This window comes from Chionomys nivalis, chromosome 7, assembly GCF_950005125.1.
Source record: "Chionomys nivalis chromosome 7, mChiNiv1.1, whole genome shotgun sequence".
Lineage (NCBI taxonomy): Eukaryota > Metazoa > Chordata > Mammalia > Rodentia > Cricetidae > Chionomys > Chionomys nivalis.
Window position 1 is genome coordinate 51,826,226 of NC_080092.1, and position 13,277 is coordinate 51,839,502.

The 13,277-nt window shown below is 51.0% G+C and overlaps 1 protein-coding gene across 1 annotated transcript; it reads right to left on the bottom strand.

Moving 5' to 3' along the window:
• Positions 1–260: 260 nt before the first annotated feature.
• On the bottom strand, positions 261–7,303 carry LOC130877626 (polyunsaturated fatty acid (12S)/(13S)-lipoxygenase, epidermal-type). The gene is made up of 15 exons (XM_057775077.1): positions 7,208–7,303; positions 6,915–7,067; positions 6,303–6,504; positions 6,029–6,110; positions 5,817–5,939; positions 5,626–5,729; positions 5,325–5,485; positions 4,088–4,231; positions 3,782–3,991; positions 2,255–2,341; positions 1,928–2,097; positions 1,696–1,818; positions 1,086–1,185; positions 808–975; positions 261–690 (listed from the first exon to the last, which is right to left on the bottom strand). Exons 2-15 carry the CDS (start codon positions 7,047–7,049, stop codon positions 511–513), a joined length of 1,989 nt encoding a protein of 662 aa, XP_057631060.1. The 5' UTR covers positions 7,050–7,067; positions 7,208–7,303; the 3' UTR covers positions 261–510.
• Positions 7,304–13,277: the final 5,974 nt, after the last annotated feature.

Genomic DNA, 13,277 nt, shown 5'->3' on the forward strand with positions numbered 1-13,277 from the left:
GGATGTGTTAACTGAGGATTCAAAGAAGCCTAAAGTTAAGATTCACTGTTAAAAGCCACGATTCTCAGTTACACTGGGCCCAGTCAGCCATGACCAATGTCATTTAGTGTACAGATTTTAAAGAAACCCTTGAGGAAAAAAAATTTGTCTCAGAAAGACATCTTTCTTTGTTGCCTTTTTTGAATAAGAAGGCAGGAAATAAAATAAGGCCCTTTCCCCTCACCTTCCCTCACTTTAAATAACCAAGCTTTATCATTTAATCAGACTTTAATTAATGTATAAATCGGATCCTTGTGAGGAAGAGAAGTGAGTAACAGGGATTTGAAGCTAAGGAAGTGCACAGCTGTGGAAGGTTCCAGATTCTGAAATGCAATGGGAATGATCTCTGTGTACTCCCCAGGACTGTGTGATGGGCACTTATCTAGTCACCAAAGGATGTGGCCAAGGACAAAAGACTATGATGATACAAAGAGAGCGAGGCTTCCCCTGGGGCTCAGATGCTGAGGCCTCTCAGATGGTCACACTGTTTTCCACCATGCTGGGCTGGAGGTAATCATAGGGCAGATCCAGGCTTGCGTTCCGGACGTCAATCTCCTTGTCCATGACAGCCAACTCCTCCTGAAACTGCTTCAGCACAGCCCGGGGCTCAGGGCCTGAGAAATATTCCTCTGTATGATGCCCCAGGGCTACCTGCAAGGGAGAAAATGAAATGGCTCAGGCCCTTGGACTTCTCTTAGGCAAGAATCCTGCCCTGAGTCAAGCTGCCTTTCCCACCCCCAGGCCAGGGCCCAGGCATCTATATCTAACCATGACAGGCTGGCGTCTGCCAAGGAAGTTGGTGAATGTCATCTGCATCCGTGCCTGCTGGAGAGTAGGCATTGCATCCACTATGTCCTTCTCTGTCACATCCTTGGAGGTCGGTGGGGGCTTCCGCATGGTACATGGGCCATTGGGGATCCAGGCATACCAGTCCAGCTGCAGTTAGAAGACCCACTCACAAACTCAGGCCGACTGCCCAGACATGTGATGTTTTTCCCCCTCTCCTACATCCCAGAAGCCCTTGAGGAGATGATCACGTGGATTACCTGACCCTGATGGGCAGAAGCATGCTGACCGGTGCACGTGAAGATGCACATGGTAACAAAACGGCAGAGCTGAGCCCTGGACTCTAAGGATAGGGGAAACCTGGGAAAATAAAGAGAGTGAAATTTGAGACCAGCATATGTGGCAGATCTCAGGCAGGCAAAAATACACGGAGATATGTAAAGACCTTGTTCCAGTCATAGCCTCCAGAGCCTACGGCTCACAAATAGTGTACACTGAAAAAGAGATGTGTAATGGAGACCATTACAGAAAACCACAACCAATCAAAATGCAGAGCTGTGGAGCCCAGTCCCAGTGGATACATCTCCAACACAACTTGCACACCTAAGGCTCAGGGTTCTTCCCCAAGAGGGGCAGAAAGATTGTAAGAGCCCGAGGATAAAGGAGTTTGCTGTGAGGTTGTCTCCTAGGAACATCAGAAGCTACGCCTGTGGGAGGATGAGAAGGCAAAGGAGCTGCAGGAAAGGGTGAGCTTGGGGCTTCTGGACTCCCAGGAGACACCTAGGGACGGGTTTCAGGGTATCAGATGAGGAACGTGGACCGATGTGTGGGCAATGACGCAAGGTAACTCAGGAGGACCCCGTGCCTTACCCCCGCTCCTGGCCCTTCAGCAGTCCAATATCAGTGATCTCTCTGCACCAGACCTGCAGCTCAGGGTCATCCTTCACATCTTGGTCACTCTTGTAGAAAAGCTCGACCATCCTTTCCACATACCTGCGCCCCAGAGGAGAGGGTGCTCAGCCGCAGGGCCAGGCTAGGGCCTTTGGGACCTGCTGCCCCATCCCGCCCCGCCCCCACTTCTCTCCTTCTCTGTCCTCCTCACCGACTGATGATCTCCCACAGCCTAAGGGCATCCTGGGCATAGAGAGAAGATTTCACATCTAAGAGCCCACGGTCAGCCAAGTCATCCGGAGGGCAAAAGGAGCGGTAAGTCAGACAAGCTGTGGCTCTCTGGAGAATGTCCACGTGGCCTCCACTCCCTGTGCTCACCACCTGAGGACAAACCAGGGAACAGGGTGGAGAGAGATTGGGACCAGTATGAGGCAAGTGAAGGACATCCTTCAGTGAGAGAAGCAGAGTTTGGGGGGAAGAATGGGAGGGGGAGATACCCTTGAGAGACCCCTCCTCCTTCACCCATCCCTTTCCATACCAGATCAAAAATCCCATATTCAGAGACAAGATTATTCCGCGCCAGGATGTTGATCTCCATGGTGTAGCGAAAGTGGGGGATGAGGAGCTGGTTATGGGAAAAGAAACGAGATACAGTCAAACAACAGAAACGGCAGGATGCACAGGGCAAGGGAAATGGAAAGACCCGTGCTGAGAAGGGAGAGGAATGCTTACAGGAAGGAGACAGAATCCTTCCCTTTGGAGGACTGGGTCAGGGTAAAGAGAGATAGAGAAATATCTTCCCAGAGTCCTCCAAGGTCAAAGGTCAAGGTCTCGCTACTTATTTGCACGCTCTTGTGTTCACTGTCGTAATCCCAGCAATCACGGGTCTCATGCCCCAGAACAGTAGGATCCCCACTGCCTTGACTAGGACTCATAATGTCTGTCTTTCTTCCATCTGTCTACCATTGTATCTCTTTGGCTCTCTTTGTCTATTGCTGTCTCTCTGTCTCTGCCTCCCCCATCTCTCCCTCTCTAGGTTTTCAATGCCCTGTAGAAGAAAACTCTTCCTTGACTCTACACCCCTCCGCTCCACTCCCCTCCCCTCCCCTCCCCTCCCATTCCTTCCCAGAAGGATCCCCATCTTTCATTTCTCCTTCTTAGCTAGCATCCTGAGGAGTCTCTACTTTCAGCCCACAGACAGACTCCTGGACATCTCCACTTTCCTTCATACATATTGCCAAAGCTCCCTCCCCTGCAGCAGGGCCAGCTCCCCGGCTGTATCTGGGGGTCTAACCAGCCTCTCTCTTCAAACACTTTCTTCTCCTGGGTGCTATGACTCACAGCTTCTGCCGCTCCCTCACCTCAGTGGATGTCTGTCTGTCGCTCCTTCCGTCTCTACCTGCTCTGTAGAGATGAGGCTAACTAGAGTCACGTCTCAGGTTAAATGTGCTATGGAGGCACCAAGCCCAAATCCTAGAGAAATTCCTGCAGTACAGTGATTTCAGGTACTTCTGTTTCCTGTTGACTGATACCCGTATCTTCAACTTTCCTCTCATATACTCCCCTCCTCTCAATGTTCTCAGATAGACGTCTATAAGAATATGGCTCTGACTTCTCCTCTCGAAGTACTGCAACTTTCTTGTCTTCTTCCACCCCCTTCCTACTACCCAACAAGCTAATCACTTTCTAGTATTACAGTAACACCTAATACCCAGCATAGCCACAGTCCTTCCTCTCTCACTAGGGATCACTCCTGAGGCCCCACGCTTCCCTGACCCTCAGACAACCCCTCACTCTGAATTGCAATTCCTATGTAAAACTTATTCTTACTTTTTCCCTAGTTCATAGCAAGAGCGCATCTTCAGGATTTCCATAGAAGGGTTTCTGTGTGCGTGTATATGTGTGTGTGTGTGCGCGCGCATGTGTGTGTGTTCATGTATCCACACAGAGACCAAGGCGGCTGCTTCTCCCAATATGCTGCAGAGCAGACCCTGAAGAGCGGCCTCCTGGGGTTGTATTGTGAACTGTGAACAGCAGATGCCCAGGGGCAGATGCCCTGACATACCTTGTATATGGGATGCAGGCTGGGTAAGCTCCTCATTGTGGCCACAGAGATGACCTCGGCCATTAGATGCCCCCTCAGCAGATGTGACTGCAACTGGTGCAGCTGGAAATCAGAGCTTCGAACCCAGATCTTGGCCAGGAGCCAGGCCATGGGAGGATCCGAGGGCAAGAAGAGCAGAGGTGGGGAACATCCGTGTCGAGGTGGATGGAGCTGGCGCAGGGGGAAGAGAGAGGATAGGTGTTGAGAGCCTGCGTGTCTAAATCCCTAAAGGGAGTCAACGTTAGGGAAGTCATGTGTTCCTCGTACCTGAATGAGCATGGGCAAGAGCCTTCCATCCGGCTCTAGCTTCAGCATGACCAAAGGGGCTGTCACATACTGCTGCTTAAAAATGATGATGTTGGGCTTGACTCCATCCAGCAGGGAGAAGTCAGCCTCAAACAGAGTTCCAGCCTGTGGGGTCGGGTCACGGGCAGACAGAGAGGCTGAGTCAGATCTGAACCCACTTGCCAAAGTGAATCCTCTCTCTACCACCCAACAATTTACATGACTGATCTCCCCAGAAGTAAAGCCGTGGATGCGCTGTTTGGTGCTTGAACCTCACTGAGGTGAAGTTTCTGCCTTCTACCATGGAGCACAATTCCCAGCCTGTGTCCTCACACACCTTTGACAAGCTTTAGCCAAATGTAGCACTAATTGCTCCTTTACTCCCTCCTCCAAATATTAAGTCTTTTTTTTTTTCAAGGCTCTACTTAATCCCCCTCCTCCTCTTATCTCTCTTCCCTTTTTCCCCTCTCTTTCCCCTTTTCTCCCTCCTCCTCCTTCTTCTCCCCATCCTCTTTCTCCTCTTCCTCTTTTCCTTTCTTTGGAACAGTCTCTTTGAGACATGATCTTATAACATAGCCCTGGTTAGCCTGGAGCTCACTATGTACAACAGGTTGGCCCTAAACTCATGTGGCTACGCCTGCCTCTGCCTCCTACATGCTGGGTTTACAAGCAAGAGCCACCACATCCAGCTTGTTCTGGACTTTCTCTCCAGAAGCTTTTTCTTAGGATTAAGGCTGAGCTCTGTCTCATGAGAAGGGAATGGATGAAGGTAGAGATGAGAAAGAGGGTAGAAAAAGAGCTAAGACTATATTGATCAAGGCTTTCAACCGCAGGCTAATTTTGCACCTCATCGCCTAAAACATTTGGCAATGTCTGGAATTATTTTTTGGTTGTCACAAAGGATGTGTTATTGACATCTAATAGGTAAGCGGTTGGGGCTACTGCTAGGACCTTACTGCATAGGGAAGTACTGTGAAACAAAGGGTTACGTAGGTCATAGTAACGACATAGTACCAAAGCTGAGAAACCCCAAGTGCTGAGGAAACCCATCACTTTGCAGGCTAGTCTAAAGAAACTGGTTTCACAAAGGGACTCTGATGCAGGCGGAAGGGGGTACTGATGATGGAGGTACACTTGGAAGAGAGGAGGGGAGGAGGGGAGGGAGTAGAAGGCAAAGCGGTGGGAATGGTGGGGGGCGGTAAGGAGAGGCGGTTCGCACCTGGAGCTCCTTCTCCAGCCGGGTCTTTAAGTCTTGCATCTCTGGAGGCACCACCAGCCGGTCTGGAAGGCTCTTAGAGCGCCTCAGGAGCATGGGGTTTGCACCATTGAGGAACTGGTACCCAAAGAGGGCATCCTCCTTCCAGGATTCACGAATCCGCTCTGAGGGCATAGGTGGAGAACACTGTGACCTCTAAATTTGTCCTCCCTCTAGTCTGCCCATCTTCTGCCCTCTCCCCTCTTCTTTCAAATCCCTGGTTTGGAATTCTGGGTAGAGACTTTGGGAAGTTGTGGGAACTGACCGGCCAGAGCAGTAGTTCCACGTGGGAATATCTTTTGGTAATCTTCCAGATTTTGTACACAACTTATAAAATCTAAAGTCCCCTTAATGGCAAATTCCTTCAACCTGCGCAAAGAACAGCATGTAAGAAGATCACTCATGCGGCCACCTTGCAGCTTAGGCGAAACCGCGCAGACACAACCACGTACTCACATTTTAACCAGAGTGAAGGAAAAATCGAAATCCTTATCTTCCATGAATCTCTGGTTCCTGGGGAGGTCCCACTGTGTACTCCCTGCTACAGGCAGGATTAACCCCTCCTTCCAGGAGCCCCACCTAGCGGACGAATACAGAGTCCTGAATGGGGAAGTAGAGGGGGGGGGGGTGCGGATTTGGAGGACGATCAAAGGCTTTCCTGAACTCACTGATACAGCTTCCTTCGATCCGCCATCTCCTGTTCGCGATACTTCCTAAACAGGCTCTGAGTGTCATCGTTCACCTTCAGGGCTGAAAGGCCGACACAAGAGCTTGCCTCCTCTCAGGACTCCGCTCTGTGCCAGGGTTGCTCCATCTTCCCTTCTCAATCTCATCCTTTCTCTCCTCCCCTCACCCACATCTCTCTAATCTTTTCCTTTTATTTATTCCATAGCAAGCCCAACGACCTCCTTCTTCCTTCAGCGGGACCCCCAGAGTCCTCACCAGTGCCCTCGGATACACAGATCGTCTCGTTGCTCTGCACCCAACTGTAGCAGGGGAAAAAGACCTCTCCTTGGGTCCCAGGGCCCTGCACAGTGACCCACTTGCAGAACCAGTCAGAATCAAATAGGCCTCTGTGTTTGTGCATCTTCACCAGCAGGAGGCGTCCTAGATGCACGGGGACGTCGATCTCCAACTGCGTTTCCTGTGGGATAGGACACAGTTCCTCAGCAAGTCTGGGGTCCTCAGAGAGGGCAGCGGTGTCAGTAAACCCTCAGAGAAGCTTGGCTCTGCTTGCTTCTAAGAAGTACCCCAGAAAAGAGACCTGAACTAAGTGGCGGCGAGGAAGGAACAGGGCACTCTATTGGGCTCTTGGCTCCCTGTGCACCTGCTGCGCCCCCAGAAGTAACTCATCCTCGTCCCTCTTTCTCCCCAGGAGTCTCTCCGGTTCCTTTCACTGTCGGCTTTCCTCGGAGTAGGTTCACCTAAGCCTGACACTATCCCTGGCCGCCTTCTCTGGAGGTCAGACTTCCTTTCCTCCCCCGCATTCCCCAAGACCCCTGAGGAGTCCCTGGTCACCAGGTCTCTGCGAGCCCAGCGGTCGCCCGCACTCACCCCTCTCCGCATTGGTCGCAGCTGCTTCCCGAGGTCCGCCTCCCCATGCTCGCCCACCAGCCACAGCTGCACCGGGTTGCTGGAACCCGCCAGAAGTGAGTCTCCAGTGACCACCCGGATCGTGTACTTGCCCATCTCGGCTAATCCTGGGACCTGGGAGAAAAGCCGCTTTTTAAGAGGATCTGAGAGCCAGCCTCCACGGAGCCACGCCTAGACCAGAGTTTGGTGTTGTTGGGTTCCCCCGCCCACAAGTCCCTCCCCACCCCACTGAGCTGCAGGTATCTGATACCCACCTTTGCTTTTCTGGGTTTCCCAGCAGTTTGCAAAGATACGGCCCCATCTTGTTCACTTGGCTAGGTCTTCATGCCCAGTCCCGAGCTAAGTACAGCAGCCAGCTGAGCCCCACACCCACCCAATTTTAGTGGAACACAGTTAAAGAGCAGCGGGCGGTGGCGATGAGGGAAGTGGAATGGCTTTGGATGGGGGCGTGCTTTTCAGTGGAAATGAGCATAGCCTTGGCAAAGACGCAGAGCTTTTGTTGAGGTCAGGTACAGTAGGTGTGTTCATTGTTCGAACAGGATAGCCTAGAGAGGGAGTTTGAAGTTTCCCTTGGAACACCCTGAAAAGGGACTTTTGAGATCAAGGCTTTAGGCTGAACATCTATAATGTGCCCCGTGGGTGTACTCCGTTCAGGACTAAGTCTTCCCACCCCACCTCCCAGGGTTTGACCACCTTCCTCCTCAGAATAAGTAGGACTGGACTCACAGGTACAGTCTCCCTCACTATGGCACTCTCTGCCTCTGTCCAGGTCCCCTTGTGTTTCTGTGGGCCAAAGTCCCTGAATCCACTGTGGGTCTTGTTTAAGAACTGCTCTTGCCTCATGTTCAAAGAGTCGGTCAAAACTGGTGGCTGAAACCTGAATCTTAAAGTAGGTGCTTTCTTGGACTTCCATGGTGAGTTGACACTGATTCACAGTGAGCATGCCCCTGAAGGATCTTACGGAACCCACACTATGCCAAGCATCCTTCTAGATCTTTACCGCTTTCCTCTCAACCTTGGTTGTTTGTTTCTTGAGACAGAGTTTCTCTGTGTAGCCCTAACTGTCCTGAAACTCAGTCTTTAGAAGGGACTGGCCTCGAACTCACAGAAATCCACCTGCCTCTGTCTCTCCAGTGCTGGGATTAAAGGCGTGGACTACCATGCCTGGCCTTCTTGTTATTATTCTTTTTAAAGTTGTCTTGATTACTTCTCATCAGAAACCTGGTGTTCTTTTTAAATGATTCTTGTTTATAAAGTCAGATAAAATTCTACTTGATTCTAAGAAAAACCATAGCTATGCTATATGGGTATGCTACCATTTCATTGCTAGCATTTGTCTGTGAATAGCAAAGTTTTACAACAATCACAGATGATACTGTTGAAAGCTTACATTTTTTTTCTTGAGACACGTTCTCAATGTATACAATATAGCCCAGGCTACCTCTGCCTCAGCATCCTGAGTCCTGAATAAATGTCCTTTTTTATATAGTGTGTTTATTGTGTCTGTGCGTGCGTGCTTGCGTCCGTGCATGCGTGTGTGTATGCGGAACTTTTAGGGGTGTCTTCCTTTATTGTGTCCTACCTTATTTCCTTGAGACAGGGTCTCTCACTGGCCCAGAAGCTCACTGTTCATTCTTGGGCGACTAACCAATGAGATCTCAGGAGCGGCTCACGTCTACCCTCTGGGATCACAGCACACAGAGCCGAGCCTAGCGCCTAGCTTGTTCTGTGAATGCTGAGATTGAAGTTTAGGTCCTTGTGCCTTCAGAGTCAGCACTATGGCCCATGGAGCCATCTCTCCAGCCCCAAGCAACTGTTCTTCATGGGCATACAGTTTACCTGGTGGGCACAGTGTCTCCCAACCTCCCCACGTAGGTGTATGAGCCATGCTGAGGACATCTTTTTGGAGGCCGTAACAGAGCGAATAGCCTGAAATGTTAATCAAGGGTTTGGATCTTAAATGTCCCTCAAGAGTGCCTGCGTTCCCAGCCTCACCCTGAGTGCAGCCATGCTCAGAGAGGGAGGGTCTCCAGGCGGTGGCTGGATCGAATTCCTCCCCTACTCTTCCTCTGAGCCTTCATTCTCACATTTGAGTCGCCCATCCATCAGTGACAATTTAGACTTCATCCCTGGCAGTATTGCATAGAGTATGACTGGTCTTCTCTTCCCTGTGCCACCCGCTCCCCTTTCCCCAGGACTGAGACCAACATAGGTTCCAGAAGATGCCCACGTCCTTCCAACAAACCTCCCCTTTGCTGCTTACCTCACCTTGAAGTATACATGCTTCCAGAACAAGACTGAGCTCCTATCGGGACTGAGTCCAAATTACAGAAACATGGAAAGAAATGACTCAGTGATGGACTGGGCAGAACAGAGAGACCCACATGCAGGCAGGGGCAGTCTTCTCTGCACAGACTCCACGGGGAAAGCGCGGGCCTCTTGGCACCTTGTGCCAGACAGATGAGCACTTTATGGTGAGCAACTGTATGGTGTGGTATGAAAGAGAGAGAGAGAGACAGAACGGCTCATGTCCTGTGTGCAGAGGCAGATCTGAAGGGGTGAAAGCGGTGAGGAGCAGGCAGATGAGGGTGGCTTGATTGCCACCCAGCACCATGGTGATGTCTGGTTGATTGCCACTCAGCACCTTGGTGATGTCTGGGTCTGAGCTGCTGTTGGGACCATGTCAAGGTTCGTGGCCCTGATAACAGCCTCAGTCTGTGTTGATAGGCCTTAGAGGATAAGGCCTTACAGAGTCGGCTCCGCCCCCTCACTGGCTGCAACACTAAGGAGCACTGGTCCTGCCCCCCACCCTCTGAAGCACTCAGGAGAGAGGGTCCTACACCTTATCTGGGCAGCACAACAAGCTGACCCTATTCACTGGGGCATGGACGAGCTGGTCCTGAGAGCATGAGAATCTGAAGGCAGGTCAGGACCACCACGTGGTGAGGGAAAGATGCCTCCCCTCGGTCCTTGCCACCTGCAGCAGGTGGGGGCCCTGACCCAACCCCTCACCAGCTGCAGCACTCAAGAGAATGGGCCCTGGTCCTCGCTGGGCACCACCATAGAGCTGAACTTGTAAACAGGGTCTCTGGTGAGCAGCCCTGAACTGGTACAGCCTCCCTCGTCTGTGGTGTGGTGGTGGGGGCAAGGGAAAGACGCCCTCCCCTCTCCCCCTACTGCCTCCAGCTGATGAGGGAGTCCGCCCTCCCTTTACGAGCCACAACACTCAGGAAAATAGTCCCTGCACTTTGTCTGAGCAGCACAGCAGAGCTAACCCTGTTGACAGGCTTGGTGGAGCCGGCCTCACCTGTCATCCGCCATAAGGTGGTATGAGAGGGGGAGAGATGCCCCTCTGTGCCTAAGGCAGGTGGGAGAGCTGGCCCTGAGGTCATAAGGGCATGAGAGCTGCCCCTGCCCTCACCAGCTACAGCGCTCAGGAGAGCAGGTCCTGCACCCCTCCCGGGCAGCACAGTTGAGCAGACTCTGTTGGCGGAGGTGTAGTGAGCCAGCCCTGAAGTTGTGAGCATGGGAGAGCTGTGCCTACTTCTCATCTGTCATTCGATGGCATGGACGAGGGAGAGATGCCGCCTTACCCCTCGATGCCTGAGATGGCCCCGCCTCCTTACCAGCTACAGCACTCAGGAAAGTGGGCCCTGCTCCTCGCCTGGGCAGCACAGCAGAGCTGACCCTGTTGGCAGGAGTGGGGGTGAACTGGCCCAGAGAACATGACTGGCCCTGCCCTTCATCTGCCATGTGGTGGTGTGGCATATATGGTGCCTGTGACAGTTGGTCACGAGAGTGGGAGAGCTGTCCCTGCCCCACACCAGCTGCAGCACTAGGGAGAGGACTGGCCCTGAACCTCACCTGGGCAGACAGGGGAGCTGGCCCTGCTGGTGTAGGTGTGGGAGAGCAGACCCCCCGCAGGCATGAAAGAGCTGGCCCCGCCCCGTGTTCATCACTGTAGCAGATGAACTAACTGGGGCAGCGCTGGAGAGCTCACGCTGGTGATGACAGGGGACAGCTGGCGGGCTGACAAACCCCGCAACTACCCAGGCCCAGAACCAGGTGTGAGTTGGCCCACCCCAATGTCCACCCATCTATGGTCTACTGGAGCACGTGAGAGGGCAGGTCCTACAGACCCAAGCTGCAGGATCTCTACGACACAAGGCATCAACAAGATACCCAAGAGGAGTTCCCGTGAGGGCCCAGCATCAATAGTGCAGCAGAAACCAGAGGCCTTGAACCCGACCAATGACTCTCTGCAATGAACACTTACAAGATACATGGACAAAAGGATTTACTGTGTGACTCAATGTGTCACACTGCAGCTTCCATGAAGAGATTGTTTTTTTCCTTTTATTTTCTTTTTATCTCTTAAATTTTATTTTATTTTATTTTACTTGAGGGGGGAAGGCTACAAGGGCAGAAGGTGGATACAAAGGGGCAGGGAAACGAATGGGATCACGATACGTGATGTGAAAGACACAAAGGATAAGTAAAAAGGAAGTTTAAAAACATGCACAAGAAAAGCGGGGAGAAATAAGGGACTCAGTATTGAGTCTCAAGAGGTGGGGTCCCTTCCCTATTAACCCCCGCTCCTTTTGATTAGTGGTTTACTCAAACCAACAATTTCTCAATCATTCTTCTTTGATAATATAATTCCATTTCAATATTAAGGTTACTTATTTTGTAATTCCCACCTTAGAGTCCATTCTGGGGCCAGAGAGCTAGCTCAGCAGGAAAAAGGGCTTGCCACACGCTTGACGGCCCGAATTTGATTCACCCACCACATGGTGGAGGAAGAAAACAGACTCCCAAAAGTTATCCTCTGACCTCCACATGCAACCATGCTGTGCACACCCACAAACCTGCACACACCCCACACCCATACACATTCACATACAAACAGCATGCACACATACATCATGCACGCACACATACACACACATCATACACCACACACATACATCATGCACACACAATGATGACAAATCAGATAAAATAAATCTTGAAGTCCTCTCTGAGCTCTTTTTGTTAGATTTAGGAGAGCAGAATAAAGGAACTACAGTGAGGAAGGAGACCAGAGTTTGACCTCAAGAGATGAGATTGCATTTATTAGAGCTAATCATGGCTGGCAATATCTCTGCCTTGGGAACAGAGGGTCTGCGGGGAGGGGAAGCTGATAAGGGCTCTCAAAGGGGTGGACAAAGGGCTTCGGTTGAGAAGAGCGGATTGCAATGGCTTCCTTTCCTGTGGTTGTTTATCTCAACAGGGCAGTGTTATCTTTATGAACCGCTTGCCCCAGGGAGATGTGGTTGATTGATAGCAATTGGGCAATGGCAGCAAGCCGGCCTCAGCAGTGGGGCTCCTGGTTTCCTCAGCTGAGGCATTCTCTCACTTCCCCTCGCACCCATCACCCTGTCTACCCGGCTTGCCTCAGCCTGCCCTTGTTTGGACCTAGAGGTTTGAAAGTAAAAGAGAGAGCCCCTGTGCTCTTCATGCCCCCTCCATCTATCTCCTTTTCTAAATTCCAGTTGATACACAAAGCATAAAGCTATACATATTAATGGGACACCTGTCATTTCGATGCGTGTATACTTCATTTAAATCAGGTTGAACATGCTTCTTTCCTCAAACATTTGCCATTTCTTTGCAATAAAGCTTTAAAAAAAATCTTTTCTCTTTACTTTCTGGAGGTAAAGTGCATAATTATTACCTATAATCACCCCAAAGCATCTATAAAGCATCTATAGTACCCCAGAACTTCCTGCTTCTAGAATTACCTGCAGCACCCACTGGCCAGTCTTCCCCATGCCTCCTCTCACTCTGTGTCCTGAGTTGCCTGGTAACCTCCGTCCCAGTTTCAACTTTCATGAGATTAATGTATTTTATTAAAAGTGAGCAGAGGAACCTTTATCTACTTTGTTTTTAGTTTATTTTAACTCTGTTTTTCTTATTTTATATGTATGGGTGTTTTCCCTAAATGTATGAAGGTACACCATGAGCATGCAATGCTCATGAAAACCAGGAGAGGACATTGGATCCCCTGAAGCTGAAGTAGCTGATGGTTGTGAGTCACCATGTGGGTGCTGGGAACTGAACTGAGGTCCTCTGAAAGAGCAGTCAGTGCTCTTAACCATTGAGCCATCTCTCTGGCCCCTCTCAGCCTTTAATGGTCTTCTAGGAAGGAAGCCGGAGAGTATGCACTATAGTTCACCTCCCTTGCTCCCTCTATGATCTGCTGGAGCACCCCCTCCCCGCCGACCCGCGACCCATTGAACAAACCCAGCTAGAAACCAGAGAGCATTAGAGCCTATTAATACA

Coding starts and splice junctions, on each gene's coding strand:
- LOC130877626 (XM_057775077.1), bottom strand. CDS start 7,049: ATGGGCAAGTACACGATCCGGGTGGTCACTGGAGACTCACTTCTGGCG. Junction 6,111..6,302: donor CTGTGTATCCGAGGGCACTG/GTGAGGACTCTG, acceptor TCGGCCTTTCAG/CCCTGAAGGTGAACGATGAC. Junction 3,992..4,087: donor TCTTGCCCATGCTCATTCAG/GTACGAGGAACA, acceptor CCCCTGCGCCAG/CTCCATCCACCTCGACACGG.